General features: G+C 44.3%; 1 protein-coding gene across 2 annotated transcripts in view; it reads left to right on the top strand.

Moving 5' to 3' along the window:
- The window catches only part of SMOC1 (SPARC related modular calcium binding 1), a 180,352-nt gene extending 157,963 nt beyond the window's left edge, over positions 1 to 22,389 (top strand). For both annotated transcript variants that reach the window (XM_044272697.1, XM_044272698.1), the window contains exons 10-13: positions 9,371 to 9,476; positions 11,311 to 11,558; positions 16,275 to 16,328; positions 21,929 to 22,389. In XM_044272697.1, coding sequence (XP_044128632.1) covers positions 9,371 to 9,476; positions 11,311 to 11,558; positions 16,275 to 16,328; positions 21,929 to 21,945 — 425 coding nt within the window. In that variant the 3' untranslated portion in view covers positions 21,946 to 22,389. The remainder of the gene's footprint in view (positions 1 to 9,370; positions 9,477 to 11,310; positions 11,559 to 16,274; positions 16,329 to 21,928) is intronic.
- Positions 22,390 to 27,668: the final 5,279 nt, after the last annotated feature.

Raw genomic sequence — 27,668 nt, forward strand, 5'->3', positions numbered from 1 at the left:
TGATGCGTGAAACTCACTGCTCATGTGCACAGCCCCATAGAAATGAATGGGTCCGGATTCAGTGCGGGTGCAATGCATTCAACTCGCACATTGCACCCGCGCGGAAAACTCGCCCGTGTGAAAGGGGCCTTAGGCTTGCTAAGTTGTCGACCTGATTCTCTCTTTCTGGACAACTTATCCAAATCCCAAAATTATGGATAACCAAAGATTTTGACACGTTTGCAAACCATAATGAATTCACGTGATAATTGTTTACAACCCAGAATAGAAATATGAAGGGATTAGCAGCATTTACTGTAAGCTGTAAAATAATGACAATAAGGCTGGGGCTACACTGCGACATGTCGTGCAACAGCAAGTCTCAGAAAAGTTGTGTGACCAGAAACATTTCAGCAATTTGCTGTCACGTTACTATATCATAGCTGTGAATTGGCAGTAAAGAAACAGCCAAGTCTCATGTAGCACGTGGCGTGCATTGTGGTCTGTGTTGGGTTTTCTGCGATTGTCGCATTACAGTCGCGGCATGTCGTGTGTCGCACTATGACACCATTGACAATCTTTAGATGCAGTGTTGCACAATTTTCATGTTGCGAGAAGCCCCAGCCTAACCTGCATATGCTTCTCCAGCTTTAGATGAAATTTTTTTTTTAAAACTTAGACACGTGCCTCCCAAGTGTCCCTCCTTTGGAGGGACAGTCCCTCTTTTAGACCCTTCTAATGTCCCTTTTGATCCTTAAAGGGAACCTGTCACCGGGATTTTGTGTATAGAGCTGAGGACATGGGCTGCTAGATTGCCGCTAGCACATCCGCAATATCCAGTCCCCATAGCTCTGTGTGCTTTTATTGTGTAACAAACTCGATTTGATACATATGCAAATTACCCTGAGATGAGTCCTGTCCCTGACTCATCTCACATACAGGACTCATCTCAGGTTAATTTGCATATGTATCAAATCGTTTTTTTTACACAATAAAAGCACACAGAGCTATGGGGACTGGATATTGCGGATGTGCTAGCGGCAATCTAGCAGCCCATGTCCTCAGCTCTATACACAAAATCCCGGTGACAGGTTCCCTTTAAATATCCCTCTTTCTGACCCGGGGAATTAATGCATACTTGTGCATTAATAAATTTACAAAATTTCTCCTTACTAAACTATCTGTATGGTTTCTACCTGTATATTAGGCCATAACTTCATTATTTGGTGCAATTTGGACCTTAAAATATCTATAATCCAATGATTTATAGTGCAAGAAAAAAAAAATTGTCCCAGGGGCTCCACATGCTGTAAAGAAAAAAAGGAACTTATACTCACCTAAACCGATCCCCAGCTACAGCAGTTCTGTAGGAGTCAGTAATTATGCTTTGGGCGGAGTTAGAGGCGGGGCCTAGTATGAAAAAAAATTGCCGGCATATATTGTCCCTCTTTGCGATTTTCTAAAGTTGAGAGGTATGCAGACAGTTGCAAAATGCTGAAGGTCTCGGTAGGCAACCAAAAGACCAGGATCTACTGGTAAATTCCCTGACAGATCCTGAGTAGATCACAATGCCTTAAGCTTTCTATACACTAGAGATTTCAGTTTTCTAAATGGTTCGACTTTCACGGTTGGTGTGTGAACGTTCTGAATGATAGCACCAGAATTTCAAATGACAAGTAGGTGACCTGGGATTCTGCTTGGATCTGTGCTTCTATAAATGGGGTGAAAATCTGTTGTTTCGCATAAAGAAGTTTACAAGTGTTACCAACAACTTCGTCTGACAACCACCAAAAAACATCCAACATGTCAGGTCAGATTCTTCACACCAGTCACTATGAGGACTTCTCGCTTTGCTTCTGTTGTCACGTTGACTTAGGCATCCGTGCCTCCTATGGGCCAATGAATACATTCTTTTCTGAGAAGATGTTAATATGCTGCAAATATTCTAGGTTTTTCTGTCAAAGCCACAATACTTTTCAAATTGTGAGCGCCTTGTATAAGGCCTAAACATGGTCGATTGTCTTCCATGGTAAAGCTTTAGTAACTTCTATACTACTACAGCAGATCTGTACCTCTGCAAGGCTCCCTCCCCCACCCTAAGGGCTCGCGTATACACCAACAACATGTGCATGGGTTCTGCACTTGAAGTGCCTAGGGGACTGTATTACCATCTGGGAGTCATTGTATTCTCTTCTAGGACCAAGGCTTCTATTCTAAAAATATATTTCTGCATATCATGGATTTACATAGACAGAACCTCTGTGTAAAATCCGTGGTACAATATGGACCCATAGCAGTCTAGGGGGCACCATATTCGGGATCCGTAATACATGGAGCAAGGTGTTGACATTCAACTGTCCACACTTTTTTATGCTATTGCTTTAGTTTTCACACACTGTTTTTACAAACCTTTAGTGAAGTTAGCCCTATTTTAAGGCAAGTTTGTGTAAGATCTATGCAGGAGGTTAAAATAAAATAGGTGGGGACAGAGCTGTAATTTATAGCATTACTCTCCGCTACATGCCAGCCAGCAGAAATTATACCAAGATTTGGCCTTTTCCCCATTTAGTAGTAAGAATAGAATAAATATAATCTGTAACATTTATATCAGTAGGATAAATTGAGCCGTTACTTTATCTGCACAGTTACTGGCAGTAACATATATAATTGATTTCACAGCCCTTCTCAATCTTGTACATTTCTTCAGTTTGTCTTGGCAAGTCCGACAGTTTTTAACCTCAAACACCTGGAGTCCACGAGTCATTTTGTAAACTCTGCACTGGAGAAAATGTTACTGGAAAAGCTTATTTGGAATAAGAGCGTGTCCATACTGAATTATACATTTCAAGGCCCTGTTGAAGGATAATCCACTGCAAACTGGGTCATTTGTATTGCTTAAAGCAGCCTTTTAGCTCAGGGTTGGGTGCTAATCGTGTGCATGAACAATACATACTAGGATGGGGTAAAACTAGAAGAGCCTGTAAGAGGGTCGTTATTTTGGTGTTTGGCTCTTATATGGTACCCCATTTGTGGGTGGCACAGCAATTGAGAGCTTACAAGAACTGAAATTTGCTCCAGTTGGTGCAGCAAGTTTAATGGTTACAAACAATGGCATGTAGTTTGGCGGTTGCACTCACAACTGGGCGAACTGCTTGGTGGTTGCAAGTATTGGCACACAGCTTGATGGTTGCAGTCTCTAAAGGGCACGCTGCTTGGTGGTTACAAGTGAAACACAGAAGGTAGTTACACTCTTCAATAGACAAACAACTTTGCAGCACAGTCTTTGTTACTCTCACAGAGCAAATGACAGGACATATCCTGTCACTACCTTGGTCTCTGGTCGCACTCACAGGCTAGGACAGCATGGCTACACTTACCTTGATACAACTAGACACTTGGAGGACATACAGGACCTCTCCACCGATCCAGGAGAATGTTAACCAGTGGACCCAAGTAACAGAATAATTCTGGTATGGTTAGGGCACTGACAGTGGTCAGCAACCAATTGCAGTATACAAAGGACCTCTCCACTGATCCAGAAATACTCTCTCCAGTGGCCCAAGTAACTGAAGAAGTCTGGTAGGGTCAAGGTACTGCAAGTGGTCCACAAATACTCAGCAGGATTTTGAAAGCCTTGTGGGGATTTGCTCTGGTAGACAGGTTAGCGGACGCAGTATTGTCACGGATGTAGTAGGGGAGAACACCAAAAGCCAATAAAGAAGGAAGGGGAAAGACACTAGGCCTCACCGCTAAGGAAGGAAAAGGGTCACCACCTATAAAACCCTGCTCCTGGCCATAACTCCTATCCGTATGGGCACCTCTCGATGGTAGAGATACCCATACACGGGAACCTAGAAAACCCTGGTGACCCTCAGATGCCCTAAAGATAATGACAGGGCAGAGACCACCCATTCCTTCCTTGGTGAAGGAACTAGCGTCTCACTGAGGCCTAGTAAACAACCAGGAAGGGGGGGGGGATACAAAACACGACAAGCAGAACACTTAACTTCAGAGGATGAAGGATGAACAAGACTTCAACACGAACCACACTCCAGCTCTTCCAAGACCAAATGAAGCTATCCCAAGCAAGGAGTGATGTGAAAAGTCAGACTAAATAGGGAGAGGTAAAGGTCACATGATCCACACCTGAACAGGAGGTGTGGACATACCAGCAACACACAGACAAAGTGAAACCAAAAGAGGCTGTCAGATCACTAATGCGTAGATAATCTTTCAGACCTTCTGAGACCTGTCACAGATGTGACAAGTATAGAGGCAAGGAACCAGGATGTAAATCAAACTTCAGTGTTTTATTCACACTCAACAAAAGCATAAGGCCCCTTTCACACGGGCGAGTATTCCGCGCGGATGCGATGCGCGAGTTGAACGCATTGCACCCGCACTGAATACCAACCCATTCATTTCTATGGGGCTGTTCACATGAGCGGTGATTTTCACGCATCACTTATGCGTTGCGTGAAAATCGCAGCATGCTCTATTTTGTGCGATTTTCACGCACGGTTGCTAGGAGACGATCGGGATGGAGACCCGATCATTATTATTTTCCCTTATAACATAACAATAACTAAGAATTGGAGTACATTTTAGGTGTGATTTGCACCAGTTTTCTGGTGTGTTAACTCGGTCAGGTCATATAGACCCTGCCATCTTCCACCCCATCCACTTTTGGAAATGTGGTGAGCATGGCATAAATGAGCAAAAATGCTATATTTTGTGCGCAATAATGTTTGACTTTTTGGTGCTACTTTTCTGGTACAGGGAGTTTAAAACATTCCTACCCTAGTGCTTTGATAGTACCTGACCACCAATCTCTATTCATGTTCAGGATTTAAGGGGTTAAGGGACGTTGTTCCCCTGATGTAGAGTAGCGCACACAAATTCTTTTAACAAAAGCAATCCTCGGTCCATAAGTTACACGGACAGCCAAAATGAAAAGCATCTGTGCTTCCCTTTGCTCTGCTCTCAATCTCTGCTCATTGTTCGAGAATCTGACCTTCTTACATGGATTATAAGACTGTTGATATTGCAAGGAGAATATATCAGAGAGGGGGGGCAAAGGAATGAATGTAGAATTACCTTTTGTCCAGTCAGTCTAGCTACAGACACTTAATAAAAGCCAAATGGGAGAATTGAATGCATCAGAAATCGAGGACAGTGCAACCATGTGAAGGTGGTCATAGATGCCACCAGTTGCCTCACTGACATCCACTATAGACGAGACATCTGTTTCCTCCTGATTTGTTACCATTCTGACAGCAGGGCATAGTCCTGACCCTTCCTTTTCTATGGGAATGGAAAGGGTCAGGATGACTGAGAATCACAACATGGCATAAATCTATAGGGTAATAATTAGGAACTGGTTACCTGCACCCTCTCTATGACCAGATACTCACCTAGATCTTTACTTTGGGCAAAACAATAGTTCTCTGTGGCCAGTTGTAATTAGGTCCTCAATCTAAATATATTTCTGAAAATGAAATAAATTGTATTTAGTATGGGTCTGGCTGGTTGCTAGGTATGTAAATGGACATATATTAGAGGAGCAGCCAAAATCAGTTTTATTTACTATTATGAAACAATTTCTCTATTGTTGCAGCCATTTTTGCAAAAGTGACAACAGGAAGTACAGACATATTGGTTGTCAGGTTTGAGTTAGTTTCACAGAAACTGGTAGTAGGCTAAGATTTTGTTGGGCTTTTATATCAATAGAAAAATGCAAGTTATGGTTTAATTCAAAACATGATGACAACCAATATGGTTGCCCTTCCTGAAGACACTTAATGCAAAGGAGCCACCCCGAATACGCCCAAACCGAGCCAGGAATGCCAACCTATGGAAAGGCTTTACATAAGCCTTGCTCACTTCTGGGCAGGACCAGACAAATTTTACTGGGATTGTATCTCAAAATTCAAAGCAATCCCAGCAAATTTTGGACTGACTATAACTATGTAGTAGAACATAAATAGCTAAATTTGGTTGCAAATCTAACTTGTACATAAATGAAGTCTGGCAAACATGAAATGTGAAAATGCTTATATAAAGCAATGGAGTACAACAAAGTTTACACAAAGCCTTATATAAACCAAAAACTAAATCACTTGTGTAAGTACCCCAGACCTGGGGGTACTACAATTTGTATATAGTTTGCATCATATTTTACTGTTTGCTTCTGGTTGCAGTTCCCAGCAAGGAATGGTTGGCAAGGAACAGGGCTAACAACCATGTTCCTCCACTCTTGGTAGGAGTAGGCTGGTCCTGCTCACTGCCAAGAGGGGAAGCACTAAGTTCCTGTGCTCCTTCTCCTGATGCAGATTTCTCCAGGGAGCACTACTCCTAAAGTCCTCAAGTAAAGCCTTGAGATTCCAGACACCAGCATGAACTGCTACATCATCTTCTACAGACACTGCTGCAAGGTGAGGCATTACAGCCAAACCATCCATTGCCAAGCAACCACTAGACCAGTATCACCGAAGTGTTGAATTGCCAGCCACCAAATCATTGCTGATGCCAGAGAAGAACTGCACTAAAGCCTGCAGCTACTGTATGTATCTTAAGTTAGACTCTGGCCTCATTCTTCAGTACTATAATTCCACTGCACCGATCTCCAGGGAGCAATGGCCTGAGGGAGTGCACTGTGACACAGCCCTTCATCATCCTCTACACTGGCTCCTTAGACCAACACCACTCCTACCCTCAACTTCAGCTCCCCAGGGGGAATCACTGCACTGATGGTTCCAGGGAAATTATCACTCAGCTCAAACCTAGAGTTACAAAATCCAACATGTCATCTGAACACGATTACCATACCATCTGTAAGGTTTTTTATGTAAGACCTCTTTTACACAACAGTGCATAGGGGCACATGCTTGACATGTGTTCTATGTAGTAATTTGTTTCCAAAACTTTCTAGGAATTGTTCTGAGACTCATTTCTATATACAAATACCTGGAATCTCCACAAGGATATTTTTTCTCTAAACCTTGCATCTATAGTGGATATAAATAGTCTACACACCCCTGTTAAAATGTCATGTTTCTGTGATGTGAAAAAATTAGACAAATAAATCATTTCAGAACTTTTTCCACCTTTAATGTGACCTATAAACTGTATAACTCAATTGAAAAACAAACTGAAATCTTTTAGGTAGAGGGAAGAAAAAATATATAAAAATAAAATAATATGGTTGCATAAGTGTGCACACCCTTAAACTAATACTTTGTTGAAGCACCTTTTGATTTTATTACAGCACTCAGTCATTTTGGGTATGAGTCTATGAGCATGGCACATTTTGACTTGGCAAGACTTGCCCACTCTTCTTTGCAAAAACACTCCAAATCTGTCAGATTGCGAGGGCATCTCCTGTGCACAGCCCTCTTCAGATCACCCCACAGATTTTCAATTGGATTCAGGTCTGGGCTCTGGCTGGGCCATTCCAAAATTGTAATCTTCTTCTGGTGAAGCCATTCCTTTGTTGATTTGGATGTATGCTTTGGGTCGTTGTCATGCTGAAAGATAAGGTTCCTCTTCATGTTCAGCTTTCTAGCAGAAGCCTGAAGGTTTTGTTCCAATATTGACTGGTATTTGGAACTGTTCATAATTCCCTCTAGCTTAACTAAGGCCCCAGTTCCAGCTGAAGAAAAACAGCCCCTTGGCATGATGCTGCCAGCACCATGCTTCACCGTGGGTATGGTGTTCTTTTGGTGATGTGCAGTGTTGTTTTTGGGCCAAACATATTTTTGGGAATTGGTTTCATCAGACCATAACACTTTTTCCCACATGCTTTTGGGAGACTTCAGATGTGTTTTTGCAAAATGTAGCCTGGCTTGGATGTTTTTCTTCGTAAGAAAAGGCTTTCGTCTTGCCACTCTACCCCATAGCCCAGACATATGAAGAATATGGGAGATTGTTGTCACATGTACCACACAGCCAGTACTTGCCAGATATTCCTGCAGCTCCTTTAATGTTGCTGTAGGCCTCTTAGTAGCCTCCCAGACCAGTTTTCTTCTCATCTTTTCATCAATTTTGGAGGGACGTCCAGTTCTTGGTAATGTCACTGTTGTACCATATTTTCTCTACTTGATAATGACTGTCTTCACTGTGTTCCATGGTATATCTAATGCCTTGGAAATTCTTTTGTACCCCTTCCTGACTAATACCTTTCAACAAAGAGATCCCTCTGATGCTTTGGAAGCTCTCTGTAGACCATGGCTTTTGCTGTGGGATGAGACTAAGAAATTTTCAGGAAAGACCAACTAGAGCAGCAGAAGTTTATTTGGGATTAATCGGAGGCACTTTAAATGATGGCAGGTGTATGCTGACTCCTATTTAACATGATTTTGAATGTGATTGCTTAATTCTGAACACAGCTACATGTTTTCTTCCCTCCACCTAAAAGATTTCAGTTTTTCAATTGAGTGGTATTCAAGGTGGAAAAAGTTCTGAAATGATTTATCTTTGTCTCATTTTTTTACAGCACAGAAACCTGACATTTTAACAGGGGTGTGTAGACTTTTTATATCCACTGTATCTTCCTTGCAGTGCAGATCACAGTGAGATACAGATTTAGGAGCAGGACTGCCATAGTACCCTATAGCACATTAGAGCAGCTCCTCGTATTGCATCTCTCATCGCAGTCAGTGGTGCCTACGGAATAAAGGTGTTCACATGTTGCAGATTTCTTCGACTATAAATCAGGCTAATAAAAATCCTTGCCCTTATTCTATACATGCTAACTCTCCTGGACGAGCTGGCAAATCTCCCGAGCACTGAGACCTGCTTGCTCCTGGAAAGCAGCAATCCATGAACTTCAATGATATGTGGTGCAAGGATGATATGTCACTAGACACAGCCCCTGATGCCCAAATGTACATTGAGGGGGCATGGAGCCATTAGAAAGGGGGCATGTTGTTTGCAGCAGTAATGAAGGTGTGGTTTAATAAACTGTTTTAGCCGCATTCTTCCTGTTCTGCAGCCTCCCCTCTCCATAAAAGATGGCAAGCATGGCCAAAAATACATCTGGCAGAACAAGCCACCTAAAAAAAAAAAAAGATTTCTCCCTATGTGTTGCCTTTACAAGAGATGTTTGACTCTTTTCAAGTCCTGCAATCCACAGGCTGAAGCTATAGCCAGAGTGGCAGTATAATAGGACCTTCTTCCTAGTCAGACCATGCTCAATTACAAGGATTAGCAGTGTCAGACTAGAGGTAGAAGGGGAGACAGTCCCCTCCTGCCTCTCCTACCTGTCAAAGGCAGCATGGAATGGAACTGTAGGGACAACACAGAGGAAAACTCCTCAAGTAAAAGTGCCGGAAAAAAATGAATGTGTCCTCAGTTAATAGCTATTCTAATATTTTTTTTGTTCTTCTTAAAGGTTGTCCTGATGGGAAGAAACTAGAATTCATCACAAGTTTACTGGATGCCCTCACCACAGACATGGTGCAAGCAATCAACTCAGCGGCCCCAGCAGCAGGCGGCAGGTCGGTCATCAAATACAGACAGGGCCAAGAGTTCCCAGGTGCATTCCAACCAAGCGTCATAAAAATCCCCGAAATATTACAACATAAATCATCTTCATTGCAAGTCAGCAGTGTCATGATGCCTGTGTCATGTGGGATCCTAATGCCTGGTGTAGAACATGGGTTTGCAGTTATATTTATGAATAGACGGGTCAGATATGACTCCCAAGAATGTTACTTTTATGGCATTTAAGGGAAACTGAGAGGGATTAGGCATGCCTGTAGCTTTCCCCTTAGGCCATAAACCTGGCAGACCCGATTTACCAATATCACCGCTTTTGTGCTTGGGAACATCAATTACTGTTTTGAAAGGGTAAAAAAAAAATAAAAAATCTCACGAAACAAAAATTTAAAAACTCATCCCTTACTTGAAATATGTGATACCATCAACTATTTTATACCATTTTAACTAAGGATACCAAATTAATGATGGATGGGTAGGTGGATGGAGTATTTTCTGACCCTGGTCCAGGCCTTCAAGATGTGATAATTATGGTGGATGGAGATTTTGGTTGACAAAATGTCTCTATGACAATCCCATGCCACCAGAGCTTTGGACAGGATGCATTGTCATGGGGGAAGCAGGGGTGCTAAAAAGGTAACCACAGATATCTCTACACAATTAAACATTTGAATATATCATTTTGTGTAAATTATACAATTTTACTGAAAAATTTGGTAAATTGGGGAAGATTTACCAATTCTTATGTAGGATGCATTCATTTACACTCCGATGCAATAGTGGAAATAGTGCAACGGTTCCTTAAAGTGTACCTAATAATAACATTATTTAAACATGTTCTGTATGTGCTGAAAATAATTATTCTAATATGCTTTAACTATTATTTTTGGTTTTCCTAGAGAAATAGGCTCCTTTAGTTCAGGTGCTTATTGCGCTTTAGAATGTGTGCTCCCGTGCATTGCTGTGTATGGGAATACGGATTCTCCTTCAGCCACATGTACAGGCAGGAGCTCTATAGCACATTGCTTCTCCTGCCTGTACCAGCTCCACTAAAGCCTGTGATATGTCAGGCCTTAGCAGACCGGGCACAAGCAGGAGAGCAATGTCTTATGTGAGCTCCTGTCCTGCGACCAAAGACTATAAGCAGAATCACATATAGACATATACTGTATTACTGAATTGCAATTCCAGGGCCAGTTTTAGAGAAGCCAGCTCCATATAATACCCACACAACATGCTCATAAAATATCACCATACACAATCCAAAAATTACCATATATTGCTCGCATAATACTGCAGTTTGAAGAGGAATATTTTGCTGCTTAAGGGCTCATGCACACGACTGTGCTTTTTTTTGCGGTCTGCAAATTGCGGATCCGCAAACAACGGATGCCGCTCATGTGCCTTCTGCAATTTGCGGAACGGAGCAGGAGGCCCATTATAGAAATGCCTATTCTTGTCTGCCAAATGGACAAGAATAGGACATGCCTCAGAATTTTTGCAGGGCCACAGAACGGAGCAACGGATGCGGACAGCACACAGAGTGCTGTACGCATCTTTTGCGGACCCATTGAAATGAATGGTTCCGTATACCGAACGCAAAAAAACAATCGTGTGTATGAGCCCTTACTCTCAGGTTGCTCCTCTAGGTTTCATCAGAAACAGGTTCCCTATGCAGTTGCTCACTTTGACACCCCCTAAAACTGACCTTGTACAATTTTTGTATATATAAATGGCTCCAAAGTTGGGTCATCACCTCAAAAGAGGGGTCCTCAATCTATAATTTTCTTATAAGCCTTTACAGTCAGTAAAGTTAGAAATATTATTTTACAGATTCTCAGAACCTGATCCCAACCACACACTGGAGGAACGTGTAGTTCTTTGGTATTTCAGCCAACTAGACAGCAACGGCAGTGAAGACATCAACAAAAAGGAGATGAAACCCTTCAAAAGATATGTAAAGAAGAAAGCCAAACCCAAGAAATGCAGCAGGAAGTTCACCGACTACTGCGACCTAAACAAGGACAAATCCATCTCACTCGCAGAGCTTAAAGGATGTCTAGGTGTACGCAAAGATCCAGGTAATTCCCTCTGATCTGCAGTGTTCTTCTCGCATAGAAACTTCTCGCAGGAATATAGCATTTTGCCGTATTTTACAACTAAGGGTACTTTCACACTAGCGTTTTTCCTTTACAGCACTGAGTTCCGTCCTAAGGTCTCTATACCGGAAAATAACTGATCAGGCATATCCCCATGCATTCTGAATGGAGAGCAATCCGTTCAGGATGCATCAGGATGTCTTCAGTTCAGTCATTTTGACTGATCAGGAAAAAGATAAAACCGCAGCATGCTATGGTTTTATCTCCGGCGAAAAAAACAGAAGACTTGCCTGAATGCCAGAACCGGCATTTTTCCCCATAGGAATGTATTAGTGCCGGATCCGGCATTCAAAATACCGGAATGCCGGATCCGTCCTTGCGCAGACTGGTAAAAATGTGAAAAAAGATACAAGACAGATCTGTCTGTCCGCATGACAAGTGGAGAGACGGATCCTTTCTTGCAATGCATTTGTGAGACGTATCCGCATCCGGGTGCGTCTCACAAATGCTTTCAGTCACATCTAGATCGGCGGATCCGGCAGGCAGTTCTGACGACGGAACTGCTTGCCGGATCACACTGCCGCAAGTGTGAAAGTAGCCTAAGAAAAGTTTAACTTTTTGGCTGGTTTTCCTGGGTCTCTCCCAGCAAAGTACAACCTAGATCCTTGATCTTCAACCTATGTCTCTCCAGCGGTTGTGAAACAACAACTCCCAGCATGGTGGTTTAGGTTCAGGCTTAGACAGTTGTAGTTTTACAGTAGCTGGAGGCAGGAAATCCCCAGTCTATGTAGTCCTTGAATGTGAATAAAATAGCAAACTGATAGGAAGCTACTGGAAATTGTAGAGCCTATGGTCACCCTGCTGTATTTTTCATTACTCTTATTGGTAAAGGGACTAATTCCATTAACCATATATTAGACCGCCTGTCTACTCGTATACATAGCTTACCAAACACTGATTCGTCCTTAGATCCAGTAGAGATCAGCTCTTTGGGAGTTGAACATATTAAAGAGGACCTTTCACCGATTATTACACTGTGAACTAAGTATACAGACATGTAGAGCGGCGCCCGGGGATCTCACTGCACTTACTATTATCCCTGGGCGCCGCTCCGTTCTCCCGCTATGCCCTCCGGTATCTTCATTCACTAAGTTATAGTAGGCGGAGATTTCAGTCACTAAGTTATGGTAGGCGGAGTCTGCCCTTGTTCTACTGTAGCGCTGGCCAATCGCATTGCAGAGCTCACAGCCTGGGAGAAAATAACCTCCCAGGCTGTGAGCTCTGCGCTGCGATTGGCCAGCGCTGCAGCAGAACAAGGGCAGACTCCGCCTACCATAACTTAGTGACCGGAGATACCGGAGGGCATAGCGGGAGAACGGAGCGGCGCCCGGGGATAATAGTAAGTGCAGTGAGATCCCCGGGCGCCGCTCTCCATGTCTGTATTCTTAGTTCACATTGTCATAATCGGTGAAAGGTCCTCTTTAAACTAGGGTATGGGTGACAAATAGGAATGAGCGAATAGACTTCAGATGCACATTAAATTTTGTTTCAATACTGTACAGAGAGAGCACAGTACAGTATTAGAATGTATTGGCTCCGATGAGCCGAAGTTATCTCACGAGACTTCGCATAATAACTTCAGAAATTGATTTATACTGTAAAAAACTATCGGTTCCAAGGTACCACTTGAAACTGAACCAGAGTTTGGGAAATGTTTTTTTTACAGTATAAATCAATTTCTGAAGTTATTATGCAAAGTCTTGCGAGATAACTTCGGCTCATCGGAGCCAATACATTCTAATACTGTACGGAGTGCTCGCTCTGTACAGTATTGAAACAAAGTTTTAGGCAAATCGATTCGCTCATCCCTAGTGACAACTAATATAGTGGCCATTACAGATCCCACCGAATCAGAGGGTCCAAAATAGTAAATCGGTCTAGTTATACAGTGGTACATACCGTAAAAAGGCTATGGGTGCATTTTTTTTATTACCTACCTACTTATCTTAGGCTAAAAATTATTTTCCGAGGTGCTCTCTATTAGAAAACAGTTTGTTTTCTGCAGCATTCACGTTTCGCAGACTGTGTGGACTGTTCCTTCTTTTCACTGAGATCCACCTGAAAGCTGCTCTGACAGCTCCATCTGTAGCCCTTTAAATCCATACTGCAGCATAAGGCTAGGTCTACACGACGACATTTGTTGCGCGACATTTTGTTGCACCAATGTCGCGCGACAATTTTTATAATGGCAGTCTATGGTGTCGCACTGCAACATGCGACATGCTGCAACTGCGACGCGACAGTCGCAGAAAATCCATTCAAGATGGATTTTTCTGCGACTGTCGCGTCGCAGTCGCAACATGTCGCTTGTTGCAGTGCGACACCATAGACTGCCATTATAAAAATTGTCACGCGACATTAGTGCAACAAAATGTCGCGCGACAACTGTTGCGCCCTATCTGTCGCGCGACTTTTTGTCGCGCGACAAATGTCGTCGTGTAGACCTAGCCTAAGGCCTGGGCTACACTGAGACTTTTTGAAGCGCAACTGATTGATTTTAACTATTGAATGACAGCTGCAGTTAGGGTGGCCAGACGTCCGGTTTTCTGGCTCCCTGTCCGGCGCAGGGCCTGGACGGACGCAGGGATGTCCACCCTTTCAGTAGCTCACGCTCAGACAGCAGCACTGCACCCTAGCTGCAGTCCGCAAGGTTTCATTCAACTGAATGCAGTCATCTGGACTGCAGCTGTAGTTCAATAGTTAACACCATCAGTCGTGCTACAAAGAGTCGCAGTGTAGCCCAGGCCTTAATGGGCAGATTTAACGGCGGATACATTGACAGTATTTATAAGTAATACTAACTGGTTTTGTAAACAGTTTCTAGGAATTTCTAGTGTTTTTATTCTAATTTTCCATATCACTGTTTGCATTTAAAAAAAAAATCTTGATAGCTTGAAGTTTTCACACTGACATAGTACTACTCATAGTAGTCTGAAAACCTATTGTATACACCGTGTGCTGTCTGCATCCGCACTTTCCTCACAAAAAAAGATTCCTATTCTTGTCTGGTTTACGGACAAGAATATGCATTTCTATCATAGGGCAGGACGTTCCGATCTGCAAAATGTGGAATGCACACGGGCGGTATCCATGTTTTGCAAAAACGGATATGGTCGTGTGAATGAGCCCTTAGAGGCACATGGAGACTGTCTGCCTCATTTGCACATGGCAGAGGTGGTCAGTTTGTTTGTTTTTAAGCCATATTCTGGAGCCAATGCAAAGAAGAGCAGTATAACTCGTTCCATTATATTTCCTCTGTTCCAAAATAATCACCAAATCTGCAATATGTGAATGGGGCCTGAACCATAAAACTCTGTATTATGTTGCAGAGCTTCAGCTAATGCTTTTGTTTTTAATATAGCATTTCTGTGCTTTAGAGAGCCAGTTGTAGATGCCGCTGTGTCTCCCCTTGCACCCTCTTTTGCTCCATACGTGACCCCCACATCAAAAAGGCTGGACAACCCTGCTCATGTCAGCTGGTTGTCCTTTACGCTGCCTAAATCCAAGGCGCGCTGTTTGAACCTTGCATGGGTTAATAAAGTACTTTGGCATGCATTCATCATAATTATATGAGTAATAGAAAACAGAGCTAATCCCCCACAAAAGAGATTATGGCAGAAAATTGTAAGTGGAGTCTGGTGAGGTTTACATTATGTCATCTTATTAATGCTCATATTTGTGTTATCACAGCCCTCAACTAACCAGCATTTCCATATGTATATGTAAAGATGAAAAGCGCACAATTATTACTTGCTGCATGACAACTGGACCTGATCATTAGCCAATCATCATTTTCTGCTTCTCCTATTGCTCATGGCATGCAATGTAATTCCCTACCAAGGACCAGACAGGGTTTGCCGCCCTCTAGTGTTTAAAAGCGGCAGAATTCTTCCAAGCATTAGCATACTTCCCCATTTATGCAGATGGGGGGAAAAAGAAAAGGGGGCTATAAAGCCTGGCACGCTGTTGCCCCTTTCCCATCCTTGTGCCCACAGTTCCCGTAAAATAGTGGAAAAACATGATCTGCAAAAAGCATAATCTGGGAATACAGTGAGACAGTTTTTGCCAGAACATATTAGAGATCACCTCTCCTGTTTTTGCAACTCCTTCTATTCCCCATGTTATAACAATTCTGTAGCATCTATTCTTATGAATTCTGAATTGCTAGCAGTTTGCAATAAAAGTCCAGATGGGTGCTACCAGTTAGGGGGTGCTTCCCTGCACTGTCTGATATTATCCAATCAGTGCTGCCAAAGTCAAACTCTACAGGGACACACCCTCAACTGGTAACACCCATTGTGACCTTCATTGCCAACTGCTAGTAATTCTTTCCTAACTTCTAAAGGAAGGGCACAACATAGAGTCATAAGAATAGATGCAGATCCACAATTTGTATTGCATGGGGATTGCAATGAGTTACTAAAGCAGACGTGTCAGGAGAGGGGACGGGTCCTTTAAATAGTAATTGTATTATTATTAGCTGTTGTGTTGCAAAAAAATAACTTATAGATCTGAATGGAAAAGTCTGTGTCCTGATTGTAACCCGCCGATCCATCAACTGACATTATATGTCATGCAAATGTTCTAGACGGGTGCGAGCTGTAGTTTGAAAAATAATCGTGTACACTTTTATTTCAGGTACCAGCGCTGGCAGTTTTCCTCCTGGGAGGAGACCAGGCTCTAACCCTTTCAGTAAGTAATTGGTATAATAACTGGGACAGGCTACTTTCACATCTGCGTTTTTGCTGGGATCAGCAAAAATGCATCCGTTATGAACAGATCCGGTTGTATTATCTCTAAAATGATCATGACGGATCCGGCAGTAAAACCATTTGTAAGTCAATGGGCGTCGGATCTGTTTCCTTTTGTGTCCTGTGACCCAGCACCATTGACTTACATTGTGTGACCCAGCACCATTGACTTACATTGTGTGACCCAGCACCATTGACTTACATTGTGTGACCCAGCACCATTGACTTACATTGTGTGATCCAGCACCATTGACTTACATTGTGTGACCCAGCACCATTGACTTACATTGTGTGATCCAGCACCATTGACTTACATTGTGTGATCCAGCACCATTGACTTACATTGTGTGACCCAGCACCATTGACTTACATTGTGTGCTCCAGCACCATTGACTTACATTGTGTGACCCAGCACCATTGACTTACATTGTGTGACCCAGCACCATTGACTTACATTGTGTGCTCCAGCACCATTGACTTACATTGTGTGACCCAGCACCATTGACTTACATTGTGTGACCCAGCACCATTGACTTACATTGTGTGACCCAGCACCATTGACTTACATTGTGTGACCCAGCACCATTGACTTACATTGTGTGACCCAGCACCATTGACTTACATTGTGTGACCCAGCACCATTGACTTACATTGTGTGACCCAGCACCATTGACTTACAGTGTGTGACCCAGCACCATTGACTTACATTGTGTGACCCAGCACCATTGACTTACATTGTGTGACCCAGCACCATTGACTTACAGTGTGTGACCCAGCACCATTGATTTACAGTGTGTGACCCAGCACCATTGACTTACATTGTGTGACCCAGCACCATTGACTTACATTGTGTGACCCAGCACCATCGACTTACATTGTGTGACCCAGCACCATCGACTTACATTGTGTGACCCAGCACCATTGACTTACATTGTGTGACCCAGCACCATTGACTTACATTGTGTGACCCAGCACCATTGACTTACAGTGTGTGACCCAGCACCATTGACTTACATTGTGTGACCCAGCACCATTGACTTACATTGTGTGACCCAGCACCATTGACTTACAGTGTGTGACCCAGCACCATTGACTTACATTGTGTGACCCAGCACCATTGACTTACATTGTGTGACCCAGCACCATTGACTTACATTGTGTGACCCAGCACCATTGACTTACATTGTGTGACCCAGCACCATTGACTTACATTGTGTGACCCAGCACCATTGACTTACAGTGTGTGACCCAGCACCATTGACTTACATTGTGTGACCCAGCACCATTGACTTACATTGTGTGACCCAGCACCATTGACTTACATTGTGTGACCCAGCACCATTGACTTACATTGTGTGACCCAGCACCATTGACTTACATTGTGTGCTCCAGCACCATTGACTTACATTGTGTGACCCAGCACCATTGACTTACATTGTGTGACCCAGCACCATTGACTTACATTGTGTGCTCCAGCACCATTGACTTACATTGTGTGACCCAGCACCATTGACTTACATTGTGTTTCATGCCAGATCCGTCTTGATTTGTGTCCAGCATGGAAACGCGACCAAACAGAACGGAATGCATTCCGATGCGCTCCATTCCGTTCAATTCACTTTTGTCCCCATTGACAATAAATAGGGACAAAACTGAAGTGTTTTCAGTGGCGTCGCTACAGGGGGGCGAGGGGGGGCAATTGCCCCCCCCAGGTCATTCCTTGCCCCCCCGGGTGCCCCCCCGCTGATTCGCTGAATATCTCTGAGTCTAGCGCTAATCGCTGCTTGCTGCGCCGGCCGCCCGCACTAAAAGTACACACACTGACAGAGAAGAGAACACACAGATACGTAACATACAGTCAGTGCCAGTCCGTCGGCTATGGAGTGGAGTCACATGACAGATGGGGTGGTGCCGTGGTGGGGGCGGCGTTTGGACCCAGCGGACTCGCGGAGGCAGAGCGTGCAGGGCGCAGGCTGGGAGTGTGGCAGCCGCAGAGACGAGTTGACGACTTGACGTCACGGTCGTCAACACGTAAAGCTGCGCTGCTGCGTGCCTGCCCGCCCGCGCAAACGGACTTTGCAAATTGCTGCCGCCTGCCAGTGAGTACCTTGCCTTCCCTTCATGTTCTGCGTTCTCTCTGCTCCTGCTAAAAAGTTTTTAAAAAATGTACCCCTATACCCCCACTACCTCGCCTCATGGCCTGCCCTCCCATCTACTTGGTTTGCGCCCAGACCCTCCTCAACCTATCCCTGATGATATGGTTACCCCTATAACTTAGGGTATAATTGGTAGTACATTATACAAGGGTAATATGCCGCCTGCCAGTGAGTGCCTTGCCTTGCCTTCATGTTCTGACTCTGAGTTCTCTCTGCTCCTGCTAAAAAGTTTTTAAAAAAAATGTACCCCTATACCCCCACTACCTCGCCTCATGGCCTGCCCTCCCTCCTGCTTGGTTTGCGCCCAGCCCCTCCTCAACCTGTCCTTGATGATATGGTTACCCCTATAACTTAGTTATATTACCCCTGTATAATGTACCCTGATACCCCTTAGTTATAATATAACCCATAATGTCCCCTGACTGATACCCCTCAGTTATATAACTGAGGGTAATCAGGGTACATTATACATGGGGGTAATATAACCAAGGGGTATCGGGGTACATTATACAGGGGGTAATACTGTATAACTTATATTACCACTGTATAATGCCTGACAGGCCTCCTGAGTAACTTATATTACCCTTGTATAATTATGTACCAGGATACCTCTTAGTTATATGATCTCAGCGGGGTTATATAACTAAGGGGTATCAGGGTACGTTATTATACATGGGTAATATAACTCAGGAGGCCTATCGGGCATTATACGGTGGTAATATAGCTTACATTAACTCTGTATAATGTCCCATGATAGCCCTCCTCAGTTATATTACCCTTGTATAATGTACCCTGATACCCCTCAGTTATGTTACCCCTGCATAATGTACCCTGATATCCCTTAGTTATATAATATAACTAAGGGGTATCAGGGTACATTATTATACAGGGGTGATATAACTCAGGAGGCCTATCAGGCATTATACGGTTGCAATATAGCTTACATTTTATCCTGTATAATGTCCCATGATAGCCCTCCTCAGTTATATTACCCCTGTGTAATGTACCCTGATATCCCTTAGTTATATAATATAACTAAGGGGTATCAGGGTGCATTATACAGGGGTAACCTAACTGAGGAGTGCTATCCTATCAGGGACGTAATACAGGGGTAATGTAAGCTGTATTACCTCTTTATAATGTCTGATAGCCCTCCTCAGTTATATTATACCCAATGTACCCTGATACCCCTTAATTATATTACCCCGGCATCAGGGGCGTAGCTGCAGGGGAAGCGGCTGCTTTAGTATTTTTCAGTAGTATGATTAGCTGGCGAAAATTATTAGTGCCCCCCCATTTTTGACTGTGTATCTTCTGTGCCCCCCCTATATATTGATCCTAGAGTCGCCACTGAGTGTTTTCCTCCGGTATTGAGATCCTATAGCACTGATGTGAATGTAGCCTTACGTAGTTTATATTTTAGACATGTGCCCTGCTTTGTACCCTACTATGCAGCATAGGCAATCAGTAATAGATTGGTAGGGGTCCATGTTCCAGCACCTCGGCTGATCAGCCATTTGAAGAAGCATTGGGAGTCCTTTTACTGGCATCACAGTCACTACAGCGTCATCCCACTGAAATGAATGAGACTAACCAATAATATCAGACTGTCGATGGGGCTGCCGATTCATGGACTCACACTAATCTTATATTAATGTCTTGATTGATCTTATATTGAAGGACGGGCCATCAGTTATAAAGAACTGTAAAAACCCTTTAATTTACTGATATGTCACAAGTACGTGCTGCCACCTACTGGTAGTCACCAGTCTATACTGGGAAACTAGCAAAATGCATTTTTGTAACTCACAAGGATGTAATGGCAGTACTAAAAATGGGCAGCTCTTGATAGAGTGGTGGTCTATTCTATTATATTACACATACACCGTATGGTATACTCAGTGTAGCAATGCTTCTTGGGTAGAATTACAGCATTTCTGTAAAAAATGCCCCATACATTTAAAACGGTTGTACATGGTACATTTTCCAGATGTTCGATATTGATGGCCTATCAGGGTCCAACACCTGGCACCCACACCCATCAACACTGTGGCCTATTTTTAGGCCAGTGACATCACGTTTATCGGTCACATGGCCTAGGCGCAGCTCTGTCACATTCAAGTGAATGGGCCTGGGCTACAATACCAAGCTCAGCCGCTATATAATGTACGGCGCAGTGAGGAGGCCACAGCGCTCACCAGTACACCGTGGTGCAGGGAGTTGGGGACCCCACCGATCAGATATTAATAACTTATCTTGAGGAAAGGCCATTAATATTAGTTGTGAACAACTGTAATAAATTACTGGTCCGAAAAGCGTTTCCCAGCAAGTACCTTTACATGCGTATGTGCTCCTGCTGCTTGTCTATGATGCATGGATTTTAAGTTTATAAAATAAACGTGAAGTTTTAATACGGCGCTGGTTTCCAGTTTTGGATTCCATGAATATTGAACTCCTTGAAAATCCCTTTAAAGAGCTTCTGTCACCCCACTAAACTCTTTTTTTTTTTTTTGTGTACTTATAATCCCTATCCTGCAATATTGCTATACCTTATGTTATTAATAATTTTCGTTCAGTAGATTTTGCAAAAAACGTACTTTTATGATATGCTAATTACCTTTCTACCAGCAAGTAGGCCTGTCAATCAACAAGACGAGTGGGCGGTTTTCTGCGGCTGCTACCAGCAAGTAGACGCCCTACTTGCTGGTAGACAGGTAATTAGCATATCATAAAAGTAAGTTTTTTGCTAAATCTACTGAACGAAAATTATTATTAACATAAGGTATAGCAATATCGCAGGATAGGGATTATAAGTACACAAAAAAATATAAAATCAGTTTAGTGGGGTGACAGAAGCCCTTTAAAGGGAACCTGTCACCAGGATTTTGTGTATAGAGCTGAGGACATGGGTTGCTAGATGGCCACTAGCACATCCGCAATACCCAGTACCCATAGCTCTGTGTGCTTTTATTGTGTAAAAAAAAAAAAACGATTTGATACATATGGGACAGGACTCATCTCAAGGTAATTTGCATATGTATCAAATTATTTTTTTGACACAATAAAAGCACACTGGGTATTGCGGATGTGCTAGCGTAGTGTTTCCAAACCAGTGTGCCTCCAGCTGTTGCAAAACTACAACTCCCAGCATGCCTGGACAGCCTTTGGCTGTGCGGGCATGCTGGGAGTTGTAGTTTTGCAAGAGCTGGAGGCACACTGGTTGGGAAACACTGTGCTAGTGGCCATCTAGCAACCCATGTCCTCAGCTCTATACACAAAATCCCAGTGATAGGTTCCATTTAAGCAGCAATGTTTTTTAGGATAAAAATTTTCATTATAGAATATCTCCAAGTTATCGCTCACGTTTGTTTTTTATTTTTTCCAGTAGGTCGTCTAGTGTAGACATTCCTACAATATTAAGAACGAAGGAGAAAAGCAAAGAGCGTCATCGTATTCGGACCAATCACATAGGCAGCCGAGGAGCTCTCAATATTTGCACTTTTAAGTGGACTTTATACGTAACATTTTTTTTTTAAATCCAATTTCCGATGTGGAGAGAACGAGAAACATTGTGTTTTTCCTTATTAGATTTTTTTTAATTGAAAAAAAAAAAAAATGAAAGAATCTGCTACTGACATGTTAGTAATTGAACTCATTGTGACTCTGGATAGGAGAGTTTTGTACATAATTGTATATGTGAATTGTACAGTCTCATTTGTACAGGTCTTAACACTTTGGTCTATTATACGAGTCTAGTCGGCCCCCTGTCCCTTTTCCTGATTTTCGTCTTGTGATAATAGCATTCCTGTTTATTTTCAGTGTATTTTGTAAATTAAAATAATGATTAAAAAGATGCAGCAGTAACGTGTCTTCCAGCAGGTGGTCTCGTCCCTGCAATGTACAGAAAGGGTCAGAGCACTCAGATATTTCACATTTAATTTGTATTGGCCATTTTACTGCATTGGAGAATTACCGTATTTTTCGCTTTATAAGACGCACTTTTTTCCCCTCCAAAGTGGAGGTAAAAAGTCAGTGCGTCTTATAAACGCAAGGTGACCCCAAATGTGCTGGCTGCGGCAGCTCAGGAGCTCTCACTGACGGCTCCTGAGCTGCTATGAAACTGTGTGCGGGTGGGAGTTAGCGCAAGCTGGCAGCAGAGCCTTCAGTGAAGCCTTGAGCCCGCGCATACATTGCAGCACTAAGCAGCACTAAGCAGCACCTTGCGCGGGCTGACGGCTTCACTAAATGATGCCAGCAGCCCGCGCTTCCATTCATGACATTTAGTATCGTTGGGCGGGCTGGTGGCTTCTCTGTATGCGCTGTACTGCCGCCAGCCCACACGTCCTTCACTCACCACAGCCGGAGCAGCAGGAAGATCGCCTTCTCCTCTGTGCTGCCTGGACATTAATCCTTAGCCAGTGGCTCTGGTTTGTTAAACTAGCGTAATCTTCTGTAGTAGTACTCACTATCAAAGCGGCGGGCAGGTAGGCAGCGTAACCTCCCTCACTCATTCATGCGCCTGCCACTTCATGAATGGAGCAGGAGGAGCATGAATGAGTGAGAGAGGTTACGCTGCCTACCTGCCCGCCGCTTTGATGGTGAGTACTACTACAGAAGATTACGCTAGTTTAACAAACCAGAGCCACTGGTTAAGGATTGAATAAACACACTTTACATGTAAAGACTGCTGTGAGCGGGGCCCGGTGTAAGAGTGATGTCACAATTGCTCACCTGAAATGAGGAATCGTCTAGGCCTGTAAGGTAGGTAAGGAGTCCAATGTCTGAGACAATCTGGATCCCTGGAGTAGCGGAGGCAAGCAGTGTCGAATAACAGTCCGAGTTGGTAACAGGTAAACACAGCAGTCAGGATAAGGCAGAAGCGTGGTCAGGTAACAATCCAAATTCGGTACACGAGTAAACAGCAGTTTAGGATAACGCTCAGGAGCTAGATAGAGGCAGGAAGCACAATAATCTGGCAAGGAGGAAGTGACAAGGTCTGGTTTATATAGGAAGTTCCAAGCTGTGGCTGATTAGGCAAAACGAGCGGAGATTGTCCAAGACTAGGAAACTATTCACTAGGTTCAGGAGCGGAGCTATCCCGAGTAGCCGGTAGCTCAGTGAGCGAGGCTACCGCCTGGGACACGGTTAGATTCCTGACACCCAGTGTAATGGGGTCACTATAAGATGCTATGTGTCATCCACAGATTCCCCCCATAACAGTGTCACCCACAGATCCTCCATAACAGTGTCATCCACAGATCCTCCATAACAATGCATAATCCACAGATGCCCCCATAACAGTGCATCATCCACAGATCCCCCATAACAGTGTGTCATCCACAGATCCCCAATAACAGTGCCTCAACCACAGATGCCCCATAACAGTGTGTCATCCACAGATCCCCCATAACAGTGCCTCATCCACAGATGCCCCCATAACAGTGCGTCATCCACAGATCCCCCATAACAGTGCCTCATCCACAGATGCCCCCATAACAGTGCGTCATCCACAGATCCCCCATAACAATGCATCATCCACAGATGCCTCTATAACAGTGCCTCATCCACAGATGCCCTCCATAAGTGTCATCCACAGATCCCCCATAACAGTGTGTCATCCACAGATCCCCCATAACAGTGTGTCATCCACAGATCCCCCATAACAGTGCCTCATCCACAGATCCCCCATAACAGTGCATCATCCACAGATCCCCCATAACAGTGCATCATCCACAGATGCCTCCATAACAGTGCCTCATCCACAGATGCCCCCATAACAGTGCGTCATCCACAGATGCCCTCCATAAGTGTCATCCACAGACCCCCCCAAAATAGTGTCATCCACAGACCACCATTAGTTCAAAAGCACACCTTTTGGTTCAAAATATTTTTTTTCTTATTTTTCTCTTTAAAAACCTAGGTACTTCTTATCATCAGGTGCGTCTTATAAAGCGAAAAATTTGGTACATTTTAATGTCAGGAGTTCCCCTCGCGTCACTACACAGGGCTGTACTGGGAGGATTGCCGTGCTGACCAGACAAGCCCTCATTGCTGGACCTGTCATTCTGAATAAAAACCAAGCCAATCAGGTTTCTGTCTGAGTCCAATCCCAGAGCTGGGCAGGGAATTTAAAGGGGTATTCCCATCTGAGACAATGGGGGCATATCGCTAGGATTTGTCCCTATTGTCTGATAGGTGCAGGTCCCACCTCTGGGATCCGCACCTACACCGAGAATGGAGCCGGGAAGGTGTTGGCCGGTTTCCCCGTGTCCGGCCACCACCAAGCGCTCTCCCCATAGCAGTTAATGGGAGCCCACTGCGCTTGCACAGCCACCGCTCCCATTCATTTCCATGGGGCTGACAGAAATAGGTAAGCCAGCTGAGCATGCGCAATGCGCCCTCCACAACTTTCGGGGCTCCGTTCTCGGTGTAGGTGCGAGTCCCAGAAGTGTGATCCGCACATATCAGACAATAAGGGCATATCCTAGCGATATGCCCCCATTGTCTGAGATGAGAATAACCCCTTCCTCGTCATCCTAACCAGCAGCACAAGTGGGGATTCCTCCCCTGTCAGGACAGGCGGAATTTTTGTTGAAAAAAGAAAATTACTGCTAAGTATAATTAATTAATTAATTAGGACTCCCCGCCCTAGCAGGAGGTGCTTTTTTTCTGTCCTGTGAACCTAGGACAGACCAGACTCCCAAAATTTTACAGCTTTTTTTTTTTTTTTCTCTCTAATGGTACCTGCTTTAGATGCCCTCTGGGCATCTCCTCCTGTGGTGGGTGCCATGCTTTAGATGCCCTCTGGCCGCACCGGAGTTTCTTGCGTCTTGCGATGCTCCGGGCGGGCGGCGCTCCTGCCGCAACCCGGAAATGCGTCATCTGACGACTTCCGGGCGGGCGCGCAACGCTTACGGCCGTGAGGGTTGTATTTTCTTCACCTCCTGTCCTCTATGCGTGTCTGAGGACAGGAGGCAGGTGCCAGAAATATTTATTATATTTTTTCTAGATATAGTATTCTTAGAGACGGATCATTCCTTCTGACCTCACTTCCGGGTAAGAGCAGTGGCGTAACTATAGGGGTCGCAGTTGCGACCGGGCCCCTAAGCCAGGGGGGGCCTTAGCAAGTGCTAATGATCGCGGTTGCCGCAGCCCCACCGCAAGTGATTTAAAAATTGTTTATCTTACTTTAATAATGGCCAGTTAGGTCGTGCCTGACCGGCGGCACAACACTGCGCTCTCACAGTTAATTACATCCCGCCCCACCCCCAGCCCCGCTCAACCAATCCGGCACTGCTTTCTTGCTGTGATTTCGCCAGATCACTCGGGCCCGCGGCGCACGCCAGATGACGGGAGTGGAGCAGTCTCCTCAGAGAAGGTGTGTAAATGTGCACACACCGCTGGCTTCATAACTCACCGAGGGGCACCTGGCAGTGCGGCACAGTGGCAATACACAGGGGACTGGCATGGCATCAAATCCTTCATAGGGGCCCGGCCTGGAAGACAAAATCATGATATATATAGGGGCAAAGTGAAAAAAATTAAATATATACAGAGCGGGGGACAAATGTAATATATACAGAGGGGGAAAAATAGATTTATATAAAGGCAGGGGCGTAACTATCACAGTTGCAGAGGGTGCAATCGCGATCGTTATGCCCCTGCCCTTGCCCCCTGTATATATATCCATTTTGGCCCCTCTGTAAATATTACATTTGTCCCCGTGTATATATTTCATTTTTTGCCCGCTCTGTATATATTTCATGATTTTGCCCCCGAGGCCGGGCCCCTATGAAGGATTTGCTGGCATGCCAGTCCTCTGTGTATGACCGTGGGTTGGGCCCCAATTCAAAGTTTGTTCCGGGGCCCATAGAACTCTAGTTACGCCTCTAGGTAAGAGGTCATCTTCTCCGCCCTCTGCTATTTAAAGCCAGTCTGCCTAGCTCAGCGTTGTTGCTTAGAGTCAAGTGGTCAGCTTGCGATATCCTGCGGTATCCTTGCTATTCTGTATCCTTACTGTATACTGCTACGCAGGGCCGGTGCAAGGATTTTTGCCGCCCTAGGCAAGATAAAAATTGCCCCCCCCCCCTTATCAGATGATCTGCCCATATCATGTTCCACCCTTTTCTCAGCATTCAAATTAAAAGAACTGCTATGTTTCCCTTAGGGTTAATCCAGCTTCTTGTAGCTGTCTCCCTGACAGCCGCTAGAGGAGCTTCCGCGATTCTCACTGTGAAAATTACAGTGGGAAGACGCGGAACATAGTTTTGAATGCGTGCGCATGCGCATTCGCAGCTGAGAGGAGGATCAGGGAGAAGAGTTCCCAGTGCCGGCTCTGGAGAAAGGTAAGTGGCTGAAGGGGTTTTAACCCCTTCAGCCCAGTGGGAGGGGGACACGAGGGTGCCCCACTCCTAACAACTATATAGTGCCAGGAAAATGAGTTTGTTTTCCTGGCACTATAGTGCTCCTTTACCACCAGTACTGCACAGTGTCTGTTCTCTGCAGGAACAGGCTATAGACACCAGTACCACTACATTAAACTGTACTGGTTCTGGGACTATAGTGTCCTTTTAGGCTCCATTCACACGTCCGCAATTTCGTTCTGCATTTTGCGGAACGGAATTGCGGACCCATTCATTCTTTTGGGGCAGCACAATGTGCTGCCCGGACACGGAATTGCTGATCCGCACTTCCGGGTCCGCACTTCCGTTTCGCAAAAAAATAGCAATTGCGGACAAGAACAGGCATATTCTATTAGTGCTGGCAATGTGCGGTCTGCAAAATGCGGAACGCACATTGCCGCTTTCCGTGTTTTGCGGATCCGCGGCTCTGTGTATCCGCAAAACACATTGCGGACGTGTGAATGGAGCCTTAGGGTCCATTCACACGTCCGTTTTTTCTTTCCTGATCTGTTCCGTTTTTTCAGGAACAGATCAGGACCAGATCTGGACCCATTCATTTTCAATGGGTCCTGGAAAAAATCGGACAGCACAATGTGTGCTGTCCGTTTCCGTTGTTCCGTTCCGCATGTCCGTTTAAATATAAAACATGTCCTATTCTTGTCCTGAAAAATCGGATCCTGGTACAATACAAAGTCAATGGATCCGCAAAAAACGGATGACATT

This window comes from Bufo gargarizans, chromosome 11 (genome assembly GCF_014858855.1).
Source record: "Bufo gargarizans isolate SCDJY-AF-19 chromosome 11, ASM1485885v1, whole genome shotgun sequence".
In the NCBI taxonomy this organism is placed as follows: Eukaryota; Metazoa; Chordata; class Amphibia; order Anura; family Bufonidae; genus Bufo; species Bufo gargarizans.